Source organism: Protopterus annectens, chromosome 7.part0 (genome assembly GCF_019279795.1).
Source record: "Protopterus annectens isolate FY-2018-M chromosome 7.part0, PAN1.0, whole genome shotgun sequence".
NCBI lineage: Eukaryota > Metazoa > Chordata > Ceratodontiformes > Protopteridae > Protopterus > Protopterus annectens.
In genome coordinates, this window is record NC_056739.1 from 801,975,074 (window position 1) to 801,994,522 (window position 19,449).

The window sequence follows — 19,449 nt, forward strand, 5'->3', positions numbered from 1 at the left end:
CAGGGACATAAATTTGGCACAACAAAGTACGTTAACTAGTGATAAGGTATGTGGGTCATACCCATGTGGCCATTGTTCATCATGTAAGTATATGTTAAAAATTAAGCAGTTTTCCGGTAAGAAAACCAGTAAGGTGTATGATATAAAATTTTTTGCAAACTCTGGGTCAGATTGGTTAGTATATTTAGTGACTTGTTCCTGTGCTGCTTTTTATGTTGGGCAGACCTACAGGTCTATGCATGTCCGTATTTCAGAACATCTTAGTGACATTTGTACGAAACGTATTTCAAATGCTCTGTATAAACACACACTTAAACATAACAATGCCAAGTTCCACTTTAGGGTTATTGATAGAGTTTGGGGGGACAGGAAAAACAAATTGGGATGGCATGCAATATTGAATAAGAAAGAAAGGGGATGGATCATTAAACTTGGGGCTTTTTTCTTCCCAGGGGTTAATCACCATATGTAGCTTATGTATGTGATTATAGCCCTGATAAATGGAGCTGCTGCTGCTTTAAATGTTGATTTCTAATTATGTGATTGATCATGGTATAAATACTGGTGATATGTGCTTTTGTAATTATTACTGAAGAAGGCAAGGTTGCCGAAACTGGTCTGATTTTTATGGTGTTGCCACATTAAAGAGAAGTATGAATACGCCTATTTGGTGCTGGCTTTATTTTTTGAGAAATACTTAGGAGTTTTGGGCCTGTGCATCAGCCTTAACATGCGGGGTGTGTCTTTGAAGGTGACATAGCTAAAAGAACAAGAAGTGACATTAACTTGGACAATAATAGTAAACATTCATTAATTTCTGATATCTGCTTCATCCTGTTCAGGGTTCCAAGGGTGTTGGATTCAATTATGGCACAAGCCTACTCCTCGTTGATTGGCTTGAATCTTGGCAGAAGCCTGCTTCTCACTGATTGACTATAAATTTGGCAGAAGCCTGCTCCTCACTGACTGGCCAGAATCTTACTAGAAATCTACTCCTCAGTGGTTGCTTGCTCCCAAACATAATTGCCTTTTATTCTGGAGGAGGTGAATCACAATTCCACTGCTTTTCATTTAAATCAGTGTCATTCTAGCATTGCCAATTTTCCAGTGCTAATTTTCGATTAAATCTTGGTTATAATACTTTTCAGAACAATGAGTGTTTTGGCAGCTTTGTTTTAACAAAAGTTCCAACCAAAATCAAATTCTTGGAAATAGTTTAAGGTAACAACTGGTTTATATTAAAGGAAATAAAAGGTTAAAATGATTTTCAAACAAACAAGCAAAAAGATAAAACTCACTGCTTAAAAATTTAGAGGTGAGAAATCCTTGAAAGATTTTAAGAAATATTTGGATATAAACATAGTACTGAAAAGAAATACATAAACAAGGATAGCTGAATTTGTATCTGTTCGCATGATTCCTTGTCAGTAGATTATGTTTTGATAAAACTGGTTTACAATTTATTTCCTAACTATTGTGCCATACTGACAGCAACAAAACATTTTAATGACGATACTGATATAAACTGAAAGACGGGACCACAATAATTTAAGCAAGAGCATTGTTATCATTAAAATAAACACTTGTCATCATGTTGCTAGGTCTTTAAATGGAATAACCATGGCTCATCATACATATCTGGTTATATAGTTGATGCTGCTATGACTTTGAGATTTCACAACTGCCATGACTGAATTAGAACTGACTTGAAAACATATAGGGCAGGATCCAGAAAAGCCTGCATTGCTGCAGAATTTCCATAGCAAGGAGGCTGTATGGTATGTGGACATTGTTGTGCATAATTAAGAGACTGTTAGCATTCAGGGCACACTGTCATTGAGGTGAACCATACATTCATGTCTTAATGTGAATGTGGGCATACGTGGGAAAAGAATTCATTCAAGCATGGAGGGCTGACTAGATGATAAAAAGAGAGATGGGAAGTAAGAATTACTTTAACTTGCAGTATGGCAAGGACACTATATCAAGAGGGATAGTGCTGTGTGTCAGGGACATGATAACAGTAGGGTGGGGGTAGGAGGGCTGTATATAGGTTATTTATAGAAAAAATCCTGGAGGGAGTTATACTATGGACCATATTTGCCCCCACTCCATATCTTATAACTGCAAAAAAAAAGCTCGAGAAGGAAATGCTATGGATGATGTTTTCCCTGAAACAATTTATGATGTGATGTAATCATGTAAAGTATCACAGTAATCATTATATATGTATTGTACTGGGCTGCTGTTGTATTTAATACATTTTCCTGTGTTAATGTTATATTTTTAGCTTCTTGCTGTTGTTGCATTTAATGAAGCTATTGGATTGTATTTTCATGTTTTATTCTATGTGTTTTCATTTTACTCCTCCTGAGAGAGCCTGGGTCATGACTGAAAATGGCCTTTTGGGCATTCCACCTACCAAGTTGACAAATATTTAAATAAAAAATAAAATATATATAATTACATGTGTTTCCTCTGTAACTCTACCTGTCAGCTATATGTCTGGAAATTACTTGAACTTACAAGTTCATTCTCACATCTGTTATATATGCTGACGAGTGCATCTCTGGAATGAAGGTTTGCATTTGGAATACCATGCCTAGTAAAAGTCAGATTATCGTCTTGTAGTATGATGGTTGACCATTGAGTATAATGCCATTGTTTAGCCTCTGATTCTATAAGTGAGGCTGATTTATGTGCCTAATTCAGTATCTATGCAGATTGGCTGTATTTGTATGTCATTAATACTGTGTCTAAATGAGGAGGCATAGAGAAAACATAATTAACAAGACCAGATGGGCATACACCAGCAACAGATGTCTTTAAGGACAGACTTACTACAGCTGAGAGATGTAACAATACTTTATGAGAGACAGTCACAACAGATTAGTTCATGGACTAACCTGCAATGACCATGCAGGGTATTGATAGTAAAAGCTATGGTGTGCAGTCATTTATGCTATTTTTCTTGTATACATATTAACAGCACATACTGTCATTTTACAACACTTACAAATGTGTCCCTGTTCCACAAATATTATTCATTCATTCATTCATTTCTCAATACCCAGTGTATCATGTTCAGGGTTGTGGGGGAAATATAGCCTATTGAATAATTTAATGTAGTGTTAGTGTGTATGTTTATACTATATATACAGACTATTGTGACTGTAACATCACTACTATAGGAGTAATAGGAGATGTGATAAAATATAGTCAGGAACACGGATGCATATACAAAATGTTAAAGATGCACTGAGGTTCTAATAGCCTAGAGTTTGTATGCCATTCAATTAAAACAGTGATGGTTGTTTAAGTATTCCAGACTGGTCAGTTACAGATCATGATATTATTATATGGAAATATAACAATATAGGGGTGGATGAATTAACTGAAAAAGGAAAAAAGAAGAATATATACACATGCTTATTATAAGGTTAATTATTCCGTAATTAGTGACTAACTTGCCAAGTAGAAATGGGAAGAAATAATTGATATGGTAGATATTGAATCTATCCAGCAAAGATTTTATGACTCTACTTTTCAGGTAATTAATGAAAATATGCTCCTAATAGTTGTTAATGATAAAAATTTTAAATCTCCTTGATGGAATAGGGTGTTAGATAAGGCTTACATAAATTTGAAGGTTTTGTGGAACAAGGGAAGGATGCAACAGAATATTAAAAATAAAGACAAATATAAGAAAGATAGGATTTCAGAAGATGTCATAGAATAAAAGGAAGAAATTATAAAAAGAGATTGGAATGTTATACAGTTGATAATAAGAAAGATTTTTTAAAAACATTTACAACTAATTAAATGTCACAGTAGAAATTACATAATTATGATAAATGAGAAATTAATTACTGACAATAGGATTCTGGCTGATATGTTTTTAAATATTGTGATTAGTGACCCAGTTAGTTAAAATGATTTTGATAATACTGACTTTGATTTAGGGGCAGATTGTCCAAAATTATTTAATAACATTGAGAAATTGATAAAATTAAATCTAACATGACAGACCAGATGACTTAAATGGTTACTTTGTTAAATCTATTGCTAAAAGTATAGTCTCTAGTTTTCGGTGACTTTTTCAAAAATTACTGGAGTTGGGATTTTTTCCAAATTTATGGGAGGAAGCTGTGTTTGTGCCTATACTCAGAAGTGGTGAAGTAACAATGATTGAGAATTATAGACCAATTAGTTTAACAAGTGTGCTTTGTAAAGGTTTTGAGAGGGTTATATCAAGTATTTAATTGAATCATTAAATAACAAGAAAGATTATTCACAGCATGGTTTCATTCAGGGCTGATAATACTTAACAAATTTACTTTACTTTTATCTACCAACTGATGGAATTTTTGGATATGGATAGACCGGTTGCGATTTACCTTGACATGGCTAGAGTTTTTGATACTATGCCACATTATAAATTACTAACTTATTACTGGAAAATGTCATTAACCATAATTTGGTAAGCTAGATTAAAAATTGGTTAAGTGGTAGTTCATGCAGAATAACAAATTGGTGTTATTTATCTAGGGTTAAAACACTTAATGTTGGTGTTTCTTAAGGCTCAGTACTGGGCTGTTTCCTCTTTGGAATTTTTATGGCAAGCTTTCCAAGCAATAATAAGTTATGATTATGTAAATATAATAATGACTCAAAGGTTGAGATAGTGATTGAAGGTATAAATAATTGTTATAAATTACAAGGACACTTGGATGAATTATTTTATGGTCTAGATTAAATGGTATCAATTTTAATATTAAAATGATGTGTAATGCATTTTGGACATGGGTTATTGAGAGTGTTCATGATTTGGGTATAAAGACTAATAAAGATTTCAATTTTGAAGGTTATCATCTGGAAATTATTAAAGATGTTATTATGAAATAAGGAATATTCTTAGAACTATTGTGATTAGGTAGAAGTTCAGTTGCCTATAATAAGACCTATTTCTTGATTATAAACAACTTAAAAGACTGGAAAGTATCAGAAATGTTTTAATACACAAAGTAAAGCTTTAAGAGCTATGACATAATATAAGATTAAAGGAACTATCTCTTTATTCTAAGTATAGGTTGATGAGGGGGTGAATTAATAATTATTCATAAATGTTTTTATGGTAAACATTATAAGGTAAACATGGGGATAAATAAAGGTAGGTATTGTAGGTATTATAAATAATAATTATGTTGTTAAATAGCATAAAATAATTATTTTGTAAATGGTCTGACATTCAGCTTAGAGGATTAAGGAGCTGTTTCCTGTGGTCCAGTGGTGCAAAGTTTGATTACCCCACCTTCCATTGCCTAACAGTGTGAGTCTGAGCAAGTCAGTTAACAACACACCACTCCTGGGGTGAGTTTGAAAAAAGTCCATGGAGATCAGTGCTCTGCTCCAGAAAACAAATGCAAAATAAATAAAATGAAAATAAATTGCTAGTAGTTTGAACTAAAGTAATACAAAAATATTTTCATTTTAGGGCAGGTACATTATGGAATATGATTCCACTTAGAATTAGGTGAATTGAACAAATGAAATCTTTTAAGAGGGAATTAGATTTGTGGGTTGAAGAATGGGTTTATATTATTTGGTGCACTAGTGACAATCTCTTTAAAGGCCTTTCTAGGCTTTGAAATTGTATGTATATTACACTGAGCATTGAACATCGACTCAGGTGTGCATGGCTTGGAGCACATGACCAACTGGAGATAGGTAGGTTACCCATGGAAAGCATTGCAATAAAAAGCAGGGTTTAAGCAATAATAACAAACCTACTTTTTAGAGTAATAGTACCATTTGACAGAGCAATGAGGGGGTAAAAACTATACAATTATACAAAAGCACACCTTTGCAAAAATCTGGCATCTCAGAATGCTGATTTGCTCTATTACTGTGAAAACAAAGCAGTTGATGAATCGCTATTTTTTTTAAATTTGTTGTATCTTGAAAACTGTTTTACTTTGTAAACTGATGTACATAGATTTAATTTTATGTAATGTAACTCATATATTATGTTTTTGCAATGATAAATGTTTGGGTCTGCTGTTTTTGTCTAGTTGGACTGGGTCATAGCTGAAAAGGGTCCTCTGACCAATTCACTTATAGGAGTAACAAATTATAGATTAGTAAATAAATAAATTAATTAATTAGTGTGGGAAATGAAGTGGGATTTTTTTGTCTTCACAGAATAAGTCCTGAAGAAAACCTTAGTTAAAATATTCAGGCTTTATTTTTTCATTTTCAGCATGCCCATAATGGCACTTTTTCATTTTTGTCAGAATAAAGAGTGACAGTTTAAGAACTTTAGAACGATGAAAGTCAGACTTTTTAGAGCTGATGTAGTTTAGACAATGTTTGTTGATAACTGCTTAATCATATTCATATTTATAAGTATATATATTTTGAATTCCTTTCTGATTCATTCTTAGCATCTGTTGTGTTTTTAGCATGGTTGTTTGATATACAGTCCTTTTCTTCATTATATAGAATAAAGATCATAAGAAGAGACTGAAACAATTTACAGATGAAATGATGTTACTGGGGTCACTTCAGGTGAGTCAATTTTTTGTTTCATTAGATATTTTATCTTAAAAGTCTTGCAGATGCTGTAGCCTTTGGACTCTGTCTTTGATCTCTAAAGATTTTTTATTTATGTTTTAAAATCATAATAACAAGAATCTGCTTAGTACACCTTCTGCAGTACACCACACACTTCTGCAGTACAGCTGGGAACAGTGGCATTTATTTTAATCTAGAATAATAGTATGGTCTCAGTGCAGATGGGAAGGCTTCATGGCATTTATTTCTCGTGCTTAGCCAACTGATGTACAAAAAAAAAAAAAAACAGGAGTGACTTGCTATAATGCCTTGGCAGTAACTCCAGTACTCTGTAGATTACATTTGTGTCAGTTTATTTATTTATTTACTGGAGTATTGCACTGATCAATATTTACCAATTTAAGCTCAGGCTAGGTGAAATACAAAACATTTCCCAAACAGAAAAGGCAGAAGTGTGTGCAATAACATAGTAGTTCAGATTAGTTATGTAGAAAAACTGTATATGTATATTGTAGTAAACAAGAAGAATGTGATTTGGCATAGTTACAGATGATTGCTGTTTTAGTGGTCAAAAGACTTCAGTGCAAGAATTTAATGCCACCATAATGTAGTGTATTGTATTATGTGAGTTGATGGTGTGCTTTTTAGGGTTTTCCCTTTACTCCACTGTGGTGTGACAATGGAATTAGTATATATAATTTCAGGAGGTGTGGGGGGCATGCAAAAAAAATGTTTATGGTTTATTGGTTTTTCGGCTCAAAGTTTTTGATATTTCATTTTTAATAAATAGTGAGCTGAAGAAAAGCTTGTCAACTGTTGCTAAGTAATGTGTATAACTTACAATATTAACATTAGTTTCTAAAGTGGGTCAGTAAACATCTTGTCCATGCATTGATGAAGGGACATTGCTGCTCATGTATATAACCTTCACTACCACCACATGGACATGGAAAGCAGGTTGAATGCAGTGGAGGAGAGGTAAAACAAGCATTAAGAAACTTACTAAATGGGTTGCACTGGCGCCTCTGCTGAACAACCCATGTCTGTTCCAGGAATAAAGTTGCCAGCATTGCAGAATGTAAGATACCAAGTTACCATTTCTGAGCTGCAGTCCTCCAAATTACAAATGATTATCATTTCTTTCAGTTTCTAGAGCACATAACTCTGAGGTCAAATTTAATGATGCAGCAATGGGGGTGTTACTAAAGTCAGGCAGGTATTACTGTTTTGGAGCTTTATCAGCGTTCAAGATTTACTAGATTACCTAGTTTGTTTGAACAATAAAAATAATCATTTGACTCAATTAAAAGTAACTACACAGCAGTGAAATGCAATATACAGAAATCTGTGATTTCTTTGAGACGCATGGCATTATAATCACTCTGATGTTCAGAGTAATTGCATGGGTAAGAATCCAAAGACAAATTCACCTGATGGTGACTACAAGTTCAAGATCTTGCCTACACTAAAGAACAACATTTGCATCTTTTAAACTCTGATGACCTCTTTAAATTTACACAGTACTGTTGCCATTCTCTAAGCTATTCACCTAAACCCTAATTTAAAAATCAATAATAAAATGATCGATCTAACAAACTTCTGTATTATTAAGAAAGCCATAGTTTGGCACTTTTATAACTCTAAAAATGTTGCCGAGGTCAAAGCCGTATTTGGTGCTCCTAACAAATATGATCCTATCTTAAGACAAATTAGCTCACTTATAAAACAAAAATCCTCTTGCTATACAGTGAAGGAGCAAGACATTACAGTATCACAATCTATCATTAAATCACTTTCCCTACAGAACAAAAGGATTTCGAATACCTATAAACTTGTGTCGCATTAAATATAACCATTCAGTTCTATTTTCCGAATATTGGGACGGCATACCAGGAGAAATCTCTACAGAGTCTAAGTGCGAAGCAATCAATAATACCCTGAATCTAACCCCCTTCAAAAACCTAATTTACACTCAATTTATGATAAACAACAATTCCTAATATTCCCCAGCAGTCTTACTGAAATTCGGATACAATAAAAACCTAACCTATCCGTTCTGTTCCCTCCCACATGTAGATATACTTCACATCTTTTGGAGCTGTAAGAATATTTACAAACTTTGGTATTTCTCTCAGAATTCAGATGGAAAAAATGGGATACGAAAAAACACATTTTCTTGGCAAACCATGATTCTAAATATAATTCCTAAATCTCTTAAGGGTATCCATCATTACATCTGTGTTACGGCCTGCGCTCTTCTCAAATATTTTATAGCCAAGAATTGGATCAATCCCTCAGCAATAGCTTGGGAAAACTTTACATCAATGGCAATCAAATATATATCTGCACATAAGTTATGCAATAATAACAAAAATAATATTTTCAGAATTACTGGTGTGGCCTTTTTGACCTAATCCAAATTAAATAATCTTCCAAAATGTGGGTCATTAACATTACATTCCAGGAAATCCTCCATCGGTATCATATCTGGCCCTATAATCATTAGACATTGTTATCATGACACTGTAACTTTTGATTTTACAAAATATTTTGTTACATTATTTTGTTATCCTCTGCCATCCATGGTGTAAATATGTTGTAAATATGGTATAAATAGTTGTACATGATGTAAATAGTTGGTTTATATGGATATACCCTCCTTACCACTTTTCTTTTATCTTAAGACAGTCATATACTCTTCTTCTTACCCCCACTAGAGATAGCAACATCCTTGACCTGGTCATTACTAACATGGGTGACCACTGCTCTACACCAATAGTCAGCTCCTCCCTGTTTAGATCCGACCACAAACTAATCACCTTGGAAATCCACATTCCTCCCACCCCCACCCCCACACAAAGGTAACCACCATGAAAAACTTCTCCAAAGCTAACTTTGGGCTCCTAAAAACAGAGGTGGCTAACTTCATGGCACCCATGCAAATAGAAATCAGTTCAAATCATACACCAATACACTGTGCGAACATGTACACAAATGCATGGATCTCACCATACCCAACAGAACCAAGATGCTCTCCTCCAAAAAAAGGAAGACAATCTGGTGGTCCCCTGCCATAAACAAACTCTACAAGAGAAGGAGGAAACTGATGTGGAATAAGGTGAAGTCCCAAGACTGGAAAAACTCCCTTATCAGCCTCAACAAAAAGTTGAGATCCCTCATCACATCCTCTAAAGCTAGGTATGAAAACAAAATTGCAGCAGATAGTAAGGAAAACCACAAGGCCTTCTATAGTTATGTAAAGAATCTCCATGGCAATAACCAAATTTGCTCTGAGCTATTGCACAATGGTATCTCCTACACCGAGCCAACAGATATTGCCAATATACTAGCAGACAGATTCAGTGCCAACTTTACCCGTCTCCCCTCCCCCCAAAGAACCAACCACAATACCAGTAGATTGCCAGGCACCCAGTATTTCTGCTGCATAGGTTAAAACAGCGTTGTCTAAGGCCAAGAATACAGCTTCTATGGACCTGACAATATCCCTGGCTGTGTTCTACATGAACTAGAGCATGAACTGGCACCTCACCTGTGTGCCCTGTTTAGTCACAGCCTCACCTCAGGCTTTGTCCCTACCGAATGGTGCACTGCTGCAGTTTTCCCTCTTCACAAAGGAGGAGCGACTACAGACCCTGGGAACTATCGCCCCATTAGCCTGATGAGTCTGATATGCAAAGCTATGGAACACATCATCATGGACCTAATAAACAAGGATATAGGGAATTTCCAAACACTGGATCCCACACAGTTTGGTTTTGTGAAGGGTAGATCATGCCTGCTCAACTTGGTTGACTTCTTTGAGTCAGTCACCAGAGCTGTGGATGAAGGCAAGGTGGTTCATACAGCCTATATAGATCTGGCCAAGGCCTTTGACACCATTCCCCACTCAGGAATCATAGGAAAACTCTCTAAGGTAGGCATCAACCCCTATATCACTAGGTGGGTTGCAAACTGGCTCACAGATAAAACCCACAGTGTGAAAGTAGCTGACTCCAAGTCAGACTGCTGACTAGTCAGGACAGGGTTCAGTCCTGGGTCCTCTCCTCTTTGGTATCTACTTCTCTGAAGTCCAAGCCAACATGAAGGGACTCTGGCTGACAAAGTTCACAGACGATTGCAAACTGGGAGCCATAATTAACACTCCAAGTGATGTTGACATCCTACAGAAAGGCCTCACTGAGACCAACGACTGGTGTCAGAACCATTGCCTTAAGCTCAATGGCAAAAAATGTGTCATCAATAACTGGAGAGGCAACAAACATACCTCACAAAGAGCATCTTAGGCCTTAAACACTTGTCCTATATGGACAGACTCAAAAAACACCAACTATTTTCTGTGTCATATCGCCTACTTAGAGGCGATCTCTGCTTGACTTACAAAGCCATGTCTGACCTAGCTGTGTTTGAAATGCTACATCTGAAGAAATCCCAATCCCTCCCCACCACACGTTCCAGAGACCTCAACCTCATTACCACAATCAACAGAACAGGAGGGACAGCTTCATAACCCAGAGACTGCCCATGCTATGGAATACACTTCCCATACATGTCAAGCAGAGCACTTCACTGGCCTTCTTCAAGAGAAATCTTGATGAGTGGATGGGAAATAGAAAATTCACCCCAGGAATCACTTCAGTGGATCTACTCAACAGAGGCACTGGGAACTAAGGTCGAGTGGCATGATGCCAGGGTAATCCTATGGTTAGACTTGTAAAGGCCCCAGGGCCATTAACCTAGTACACACCTATGATTCTATGAGATACCAAGTCTGGGAAGCACATTAGCATGATATACAACACCTCACATTTTTACCCTTCAGTTCTGATGTAGTTTAAAAAAACATTTGTTAGTGTGTTTAATACTACTAGCCACGTGTACTTAATACATTGTTTGGCACTATTTTATTATTTCTACTGCTACTGGAATGGGTGGCATCAGTGAAGACGTTCACATTATATGTTGCCACATCCATATCTGCAGACTGGATTTTCTGTTAACATTATCTAAATGCATAATTGCTGACCCTTAACTCTCCTTTTTAGAAATGGCTAAATAGGATTTAAGGGGTACCAATCCCCTTACAGATAGTATTAACAGAAAACAGAGTTTGCTGATATAATGTATTGACGATGCAAATGGCATGACAGTCCTATTCTCCAAAAATTTGCATTTGGTGTAGGCATTGCAAAAACTATACCAAGTATTTTTGACATCCTGATAAATCTGTCTTTCTGCTTTTTAACCAAGTTTTAGTATTTGCTGGATTTTGTTTTCTTACAGCCCATGCAGTATCTTTTTTATTTCATAAAGTTTGTTGATTTTATAGCTTCACCAATGAAGATTGTTTTTGAATTGTCCATTACATTTGTATCCTATGGGAACTGATTTGGGTTTTCACTTATTTATTATACAATACAATCCAGCTATTATCAAAGCTGTTGTTTTTTTTCTATCAATGCTAAGTAATAGATTTTGTTTATAATTGCCTAGCTTATCAGTTTCATCATATTTACCCTTTTAGAAGACCCAGAATTTAGAGTTTTTCATGCCTGTCATGTTTTTACCTAACAAAGTCATGGTTTGAATGTAATGAAAGTTAAAAATTCTGGGGAGGAACAGGAAGATCTCATATTTGTGACTACTTGCTTAAAATACTTATTATTGACCCATATTGGTTTGCAATTCTGTATCAGAATGGCTCAAGAGATAGCTAACTTCAAGAAAATTTAAAAAACAACAATCAGGGATTTGTAAGTTAAGCAGAATTGCTGCAGATGGTTTTACCCTAAGTTCATCTCACATTTTAAGAGAAGCTAGTGTAATCTGAAGCATTTAATAGAAAGTGACAAGAAATTGTGTCAATTTATGTATTTAAATTAATTTCATGTGAAGCAGTTTGAGTAATCTAGTAATATAAGAAATGCCTGAAAATCTATTTATTGTACTGTATACAGTATATATATTGTTTTTACTTCATTGAAGAGAGAAACAAAACAAATAAAGCATCAGAAATGAAATAGAAATGAAAAGAAAAAAAATATCTGGTTAAAAAAAGAATTTAGTCTTTGGCTGTAGAAATTTGCTGTGGACAAATATTGAGATAAAAGCTACAGTTATCTGAAAACAATGAATGTCAAGTTTTTGATAAACCATGGGAAGTACTAAATAAGGTGTTTTCTAATCATCCTTTTCTTTTCCTTTAGGGCTTTCGATATTTCCAGCCATGGCTGCGTGGAAAAGAAGAGCTTTTGCTCACTGTAGTCAACGAGGATGCAGTAAGTGGTCATTTTGCATTTCTTCTGTCCTTACATAACAGGCATAACATTTGGAACTGGATGATAGCTTGTTCAGAAACTGACGTGGAAAGTGCTGGAATTAAAAAAAAATCCAGTATTATTTTTTTTCTTTAAAAAAATCTAGCAATCACACTGGTTGAAATATGTCACTTGTCATGCATTCCATCCATATCTAATTATTAAAGCATGACACTGCAGACTGTATTAGCTATAACGTTTAGTGTGTGTGTGTGTGTGTGTGTGTGTGTGTGTGTGTGTGTGTGTGTGTGTGTGTGTGTGTGTGTCTGTACATGTGAGACCATGGAATTAGTTATTTTATCTGGGTTTATAGGATTTATTCAAAAGTTAATGGGAATCCCAGCTAGAAAAATTCAAGTGTTTATTTTTCGCCTGTTTAAAAGCTGACAATGGCCTGAGTACACACTATAGAGTCTATAAGAGGCAATGCAACAACAACATTCCTTGACTTTTGACAAGTGAACCTCTTGCATTGAAAAATAAAATCGGTGTATAACGTTCTATACCATCCTTACAATTTGTTGATCTTCATTCACCTTAACAGACATAACTCATACTTGTATTTCTTATTACCCATAACATCATCCAGTCATTTCTTAAAAGTAAACAGAGAAATACATAGTGTAAATGGGAATGCAAGCTTTTTCCTTAACCGTGGTAGATGCTTTATTAGAAAACAATCCCTCTGTTTTCTTTTCTTTATTTTTAGTAACAATTTAGATTTTGCTAGCAAGTTGTCTATGGTGATGCTAGTGTCATGGGACTGTGTTCTTTACAGTATTTCAAAAGTTGCCAAATGTAACAGTGCATCAGAGGTTAAACATCGGTCACCAATGAGTAGCCTATATAGCAGTGAATGAAGTGTTTGCTCCCATAACCTATCTGTGCAGTTTATGTTTTGTGAATTTACACTATTCTTTCTGCTAAACCTTTAAACTTTCTCCATTTGATTTTGTGTATAAAAAGCTGCATTGTACATGCTGGACAAATTATTGATCTACAGAGTGGCACGATTAATTCTCCAGGTTCTCCTGATTAATTTCCATATCTCTGTTGAGTCATTTTGGTCAAAGGTAAGGCTTTCGTCTATAAATGTCTCAGATTACAGTTAGGGTTTTAATCAGATTATCCAGACTAACAGTACAGTGAGATCTCTGCTGTTGCACAGCAGTCACATCATTGTTGTTACAACAGCTTTATTTGTATCTGTCAGATTGCCAGCATCAGACATGGTGAAGACAGTGCAAAAGGACATGTGCAGAAATACAAGTTATGACCATTACGTGTGCTACATACAGAACATGTACGGTGTGTGATATATGTAGTGCGTGAGTTACCAGGGCTACACACATGCACTATAAGAGGAAATCATAATTAGCAGCACATCTCTCATGCTCACAGGCTTGTGTGCAGTATAGCTTTTTGGGGTTTGAGAATGGCAGGCACTTAATGTCACAAACAGCACTGTTTCTGCTGGTGCTCATGTTAAAGTGAGATCTTATGCTGTTATTCCTATTCTAATAAACAGCAACAAGCTACATTTCAATGACAGACTTTAGCTTTGCTGCATGGTGCCACATTTTATCTAGGTATAGTCATGCACAGACTCTATTTGTGACCTTTTGTGCAGTGTTGCTAAACAATACACAGATTCCTTTGATCTTGTAAACTTATTTTATACAGTCATAGTATTATATTACACATGCTGTGAATATTAAGGTGCAAAGTTACAGCATAACATTCCCCTCTTTGGATACCCTCCTATTCATGCTAGACTTATCTTGACCACTCCATCGCTTTAACGTTACTGTATGTGTATTTGTCAATGTTTACTGATTATTTATATAATAAATTACACATTGATATAAATATCTCAATTACCATAAGAGCAGTGTGACTGCTTTTGAAAATCGCCTATGTCCAATCAAACCATGAAGTCTGTGGCTTATTCTCTCATTAGATTTTAACAGTACTAGTTGGCTGGTCTTGCTTAATTACTGAATTCTAAGTTCTTACCTGATTGCAGGAGTTTTACTTGTAAATGGGAGATTTAGGTGTCTCGAAATGCAGAGTTCCCAATAAATATTTTATGTTATTGATATTGGTTTATAAAAAGTAAATGGTTATAAAAGTGATATTCTTTATGATATAATATATTCCTTGATACATTTGTCCAGTTCGCTGTTATCCATATCATTGCTGGAACCTGTGTCTAACAGAGCTCTCTTCAAACTATCTGGAAATATACAGAGCTAAGTATATTTTTTTGGTTCTTCAGAACTGTGTACTGTAAATTGTTGCTGGACTAATTTTATTCAGAGTTGTGCACTGTTATTTTTGATTCACTGTATAGTTTTTCAGATCTCTGCTGAAAGTGTTTTGTCCCACCCACCTTCCCTATTTCTGGTTTGTTGTTTAAATTTGGTGGCTTTTGCAGTTGCCCGCCCCACTGTAGATTTGATCTGGGAGACTCCCTCCAGTCCCATCTCTTTACCACATTCTACGTAATACACTCCTTCTGCACTTGTTTTTAGTCATTTTTAATTTAAACTGCATTTGGTCTAATATTGCTACATACTCAAGTGTGCTAGCTTGCACTGCATTTGAATTTTTTTTATTGCTGTTTTAGCTACTTTTCTGTAAAACAAACAAAAAAAATCTGTAAGCCTGTTTCCTACCTTTCCTGTAACTAGTGTAGTCCAGATACAGATTTGCTGTATCCAGGGCTGTATGTAAGCTTCTGAGCCCCCCTCCCCAAGCCTTTCTGTGTTGAAGGGAAGCCTTCTAGCTTGTTAGTGAGAGTGGTAAGCACTAGGTAACCTGTCTACCACATAAGGAGTGGTTCTGACCCAGAAATATTAGTTATTGGCTGTCTGGGCAATCATTTCCATCTCTCTCAACTTTCTGATTTGCATTTGCACTTGTTTCTTTCCTGTAACTAGTCTAGTGCAGATACAGATTCTTAGTTTTAGCACTTGAATTTGCTTATTCATGCTCAGCACTTGTTCAGAACTTATATTAAGCACTAAATAAGCTGCTAATTACTATAGCACTAAACCTTCCTCATTACCTAGAGGAAAACAGTTTTCGTACTTACTTTCCTCACTTGCTTAGAGAAAAACAGCTCTTGTACTCACTTTCCTCACTTATCAAGAGGAAAATAATTTTTTATTCAGGCATGTCCAAGGGTCAGCTCCCAGTGTTCTCTCCTGTCTATCTGAACAATCTGGGCATCTTGGGAAAACGTAGAAATTGCCTCATGTACACAGACAACCCTCTCCTCCTACCACCCAACACTACAACCTGTGAGAGATGCACTTATCTAGCCAAACTGGAGGTAAAGCTCTCTCCAACCAAGACTGAACTTGACATTCAAGAGGAGAAGGTAAACACTTGCCCCACACCACACTTATCACATAGTCTCACTAAATCTACACAACCAAAATCCACACATAGAAACACAAAAACATTTGCAGAGGCTCTCAATAAAAATCTGCCCAAGCAACAGAGACCTCCAAAGCAGAAACACAAGCAACTTCCATCCTCCAACACAACCCAAATAACACATAGCCCACAGACTCAGTGTGCCACTCAACCACAGCCAATAAGGCAAAACAACGTAACCAACACACTAGTCATAGGTGACTCTATAGTCAGGCACACTGATGTCCCACTCACCAGACTAAACAAGGAGAAGGTTATTGTCAGCTTTCTGTCGGGTGCCAGGATCCACCACATAACTCACTCATTCAGGTCACTCCACAATAAGTACAAATATGACTCTGTCATTGTCCATGTTGGTGTGAACGACCTGAGATGTACCTCCCTGGATTACATGAAAAGAGACATGGAAGAGCTCTCCAATCTTGTAGCCCAGGCAGGTATGACCCTAGCCCTGAGTAGCATTCTGCCATCACCCAGAATGATACCGCAGTACAAGGACAAAATGATTGACTTCAACAATTGGCTAAGCTTCTGGTGTCATTCTAAGGGGATCTAGTATCTGTCTGCTTGGGATGACATGGTCGACAGACCAAGATGCTTTGCCAGAGATGACCTGCACCTGTTGCCCCTGGAATTCTGGATACTAGCTAAGGCTCTTGCCACCCTATAGTGCCTTTTTTAGGTAAGGTTCAAATGACAAATTCACCACCATAACAGGAACAGGCAAGCAAAAACTGAGGATAATGCTACTCAGTGCTAGAAGTCTAAATCTCAAAATGCACTCAATCGAGGTACTTCTTAAAATGGAGAACATCGATATCTGTGCAGTGACTGAGACCCGGTTCAAGGGTCTAGAGAGCACCCCTGCACTACCAGGCTACAACTCATACCACACTTTTCGGCCATGTAACCTGGACCGGAACACCAAAGGCAGAGGTGTGTCCATATTCATTAAGGATATCCACACCTCCAGGCTAGTTGCTCAGCATAATGCATCCAAGGTTATCCAAAAGCAACTAGCTCTGGGCAAAACTGCAATCCAAATTGTAGCTTGCTACAGATCCCCCACCATGCCGGATTCCCACTCCTCTTTTCTTGATGTACTGGAAAATATTAGGGTTCAACCAAACTCCCTAATAATGGGCGATTTCAAATACCCCACCATTAACTGGGAAAACTACTCGTGTCCAACTCCTTCACACAACGCTTTCTGGAATTCATAAATTCCAATTCCCCGGATCAACTTATCCTCACCCCCACCAGGGGCAACAATATCCTAGACCTAGTCATTACCAACATGAGTGACCGGTGTTCCACACCTGAAGTCAACTCCTCGTTGGTCCGATCCAACCATAAGGTAATCACCCTTGATATCCACATCCTGCCACCACCCCCCATTAAAGAAAACCACTGTAAAAAATTTCTCCAAAGCCAACTTCATGCTTCTTAGGACAGAAGTGGCGAACTTCATGACATCCATGCAGATGGAAAATACAGTCACGACTGCTGAATCCTGCACAAATGCACTCTATAAGCACTTACATGAGTGCATGGATCGTGCTATCCCAAACAGAAGCAAGATGCTATCCTCCAAAAAAAGGAAGCCAATCTGGTGGTCCCCTGCCATAAACAAACTGTACAACAGAAGGAAGAAATTGTTGCAAAAGAGAGTAAAATCCCATGAGTGGAGGAGCTCCCTGGTCAGCTTCAGTAAGAAGCTGAGATCCCGTATAAGATCCTCCAAAGCTAGCTATGAAAACAAAATTGCCACTGATTCTAAGGACAACCACAAAGCATTCTATAGCTATGTCAAGAATCTCAATGGCAACACCCAGATCTGCTCTGAGTTACAGCACAACAGCATGAAAATTACAGAACCAACTGATATTGTCAACATCCTGGCAGATAGGTTCAGTGCTAACTTTACCCCCACTCACCCCTAAAGGGCCCATATCTATACAGGAAGAATGCTGAGTCCCTGTAATCACAACTATGCAGGTAAAAGCTGCACTCTCTAAAGCCAAAAACACAGCATCCATGGGACCGGACAACATCCCAGGCTGCATTTTACACGAACTTCAGAACGAACTTGCTCCCCACCTAAGCACCATGTTCAGTCGTGTCTATATTATCTTATCAAAGTTTCAGAATATCGAATCTGATATGGTCGACACCATATCTTCGAATTCTGAAACATCGAAAGATAAAAAAAATGCCTAAAAACAAAAATAAATAAAAACTTACCTTTGCAAGCAGGGGGGCAAGCCTCCCAGCACCCCCACATCCCCCTACTTAAATATACCAACTCCGAGACTGCACTACATTGAACTAAATGGAAATTTCCCCTTACGGAGATTTCCATTTAAACTTTCAGTGTTTTTTGCTTTCGCTAATCTGGTGCCGACAATATCAGCTTCTATATTGTCGGCCTTCGACAACGTGAAGTAGACCCGTTCAATCATAGCCTCACATCAGGCTTTGTGCCCACTGAATGGCGTACAGCAACAGTTATCCCACTCCACAAAGGGGGAGCCACCACTGATCCCGGGAACTATCGCCCAATTAGACTGACGAGGCTGGTCTGCAAGGTGATGGAACATATCATCATGGAACTCATAAACAAAGACATTGGTAACCTCCAAACTCTGGATCCCACCCAGTTCGGGTTTGTGAAAGGCAGCTCATACCTACTGAACCTGATTGACTTCTTTGAGGCAGTCACCAAAGCCGTAGATGAGGGTAAGGTGGTTCACACAGCCTATCTTAACCTTGCCAAGGCTTTCAACACCGTCCCCCATTCTGGATTCTAGCTAAACTCACTAACCTAGGTATAAATCCCTATGTCACAAGATGGGTTGCCAACCGGCTCACTGACAGAACCCACACTGTAAAAGTTGCACACTCCAAACCTGACCTCAAGCCAGTGACAAGTGGAGTACCACAGGGTTCATTCCTGGGACCTCTCCTGTTTGGTATCTACTTCTCTGAAGTACAGGCTAACACAGAAGGCCTCTGGCTAATGAAGTCTGCAGATGACTGCAAACTAGGAACCATAGTGGAGTCCCCAAATTATGTGGAAATCCTACATAAGGGCCTC

At 37.1% G+C, this 19,449-nt stretch overlaps 1 protein-coding gene across 5 annotated transcripts in view; it reads left to right on the forward strand.

Annotated features, from left to right (window-relative positions):
* The window catches only part of LOC122806697, a 210,472-nt gene that overhangs the window by 58,303 nt on the left and 132,720 nt on the right, over positions 1–19,449 (forward strand). For all 5 annotated transcript variants that reach the window (XM_044077334.1, XM_044077335.1, XM_044077331.1 and 2 more), the window contains exons 2-3: positions 6,502–6,567; positions 12,798–12,869. In XM_044077334.1, the coding sequence (XP_043933269.1) occupies positions 6,544–6,567; positions 12,798–12,869 (96 nt within the window). In that variant the 5' untranslated portion in view covers positions 6,502–6,543. The remainder of the gene's footprint in view (positions 1–6,501; positions 6,568–12,797; positions 12,870–19,449) is intronic.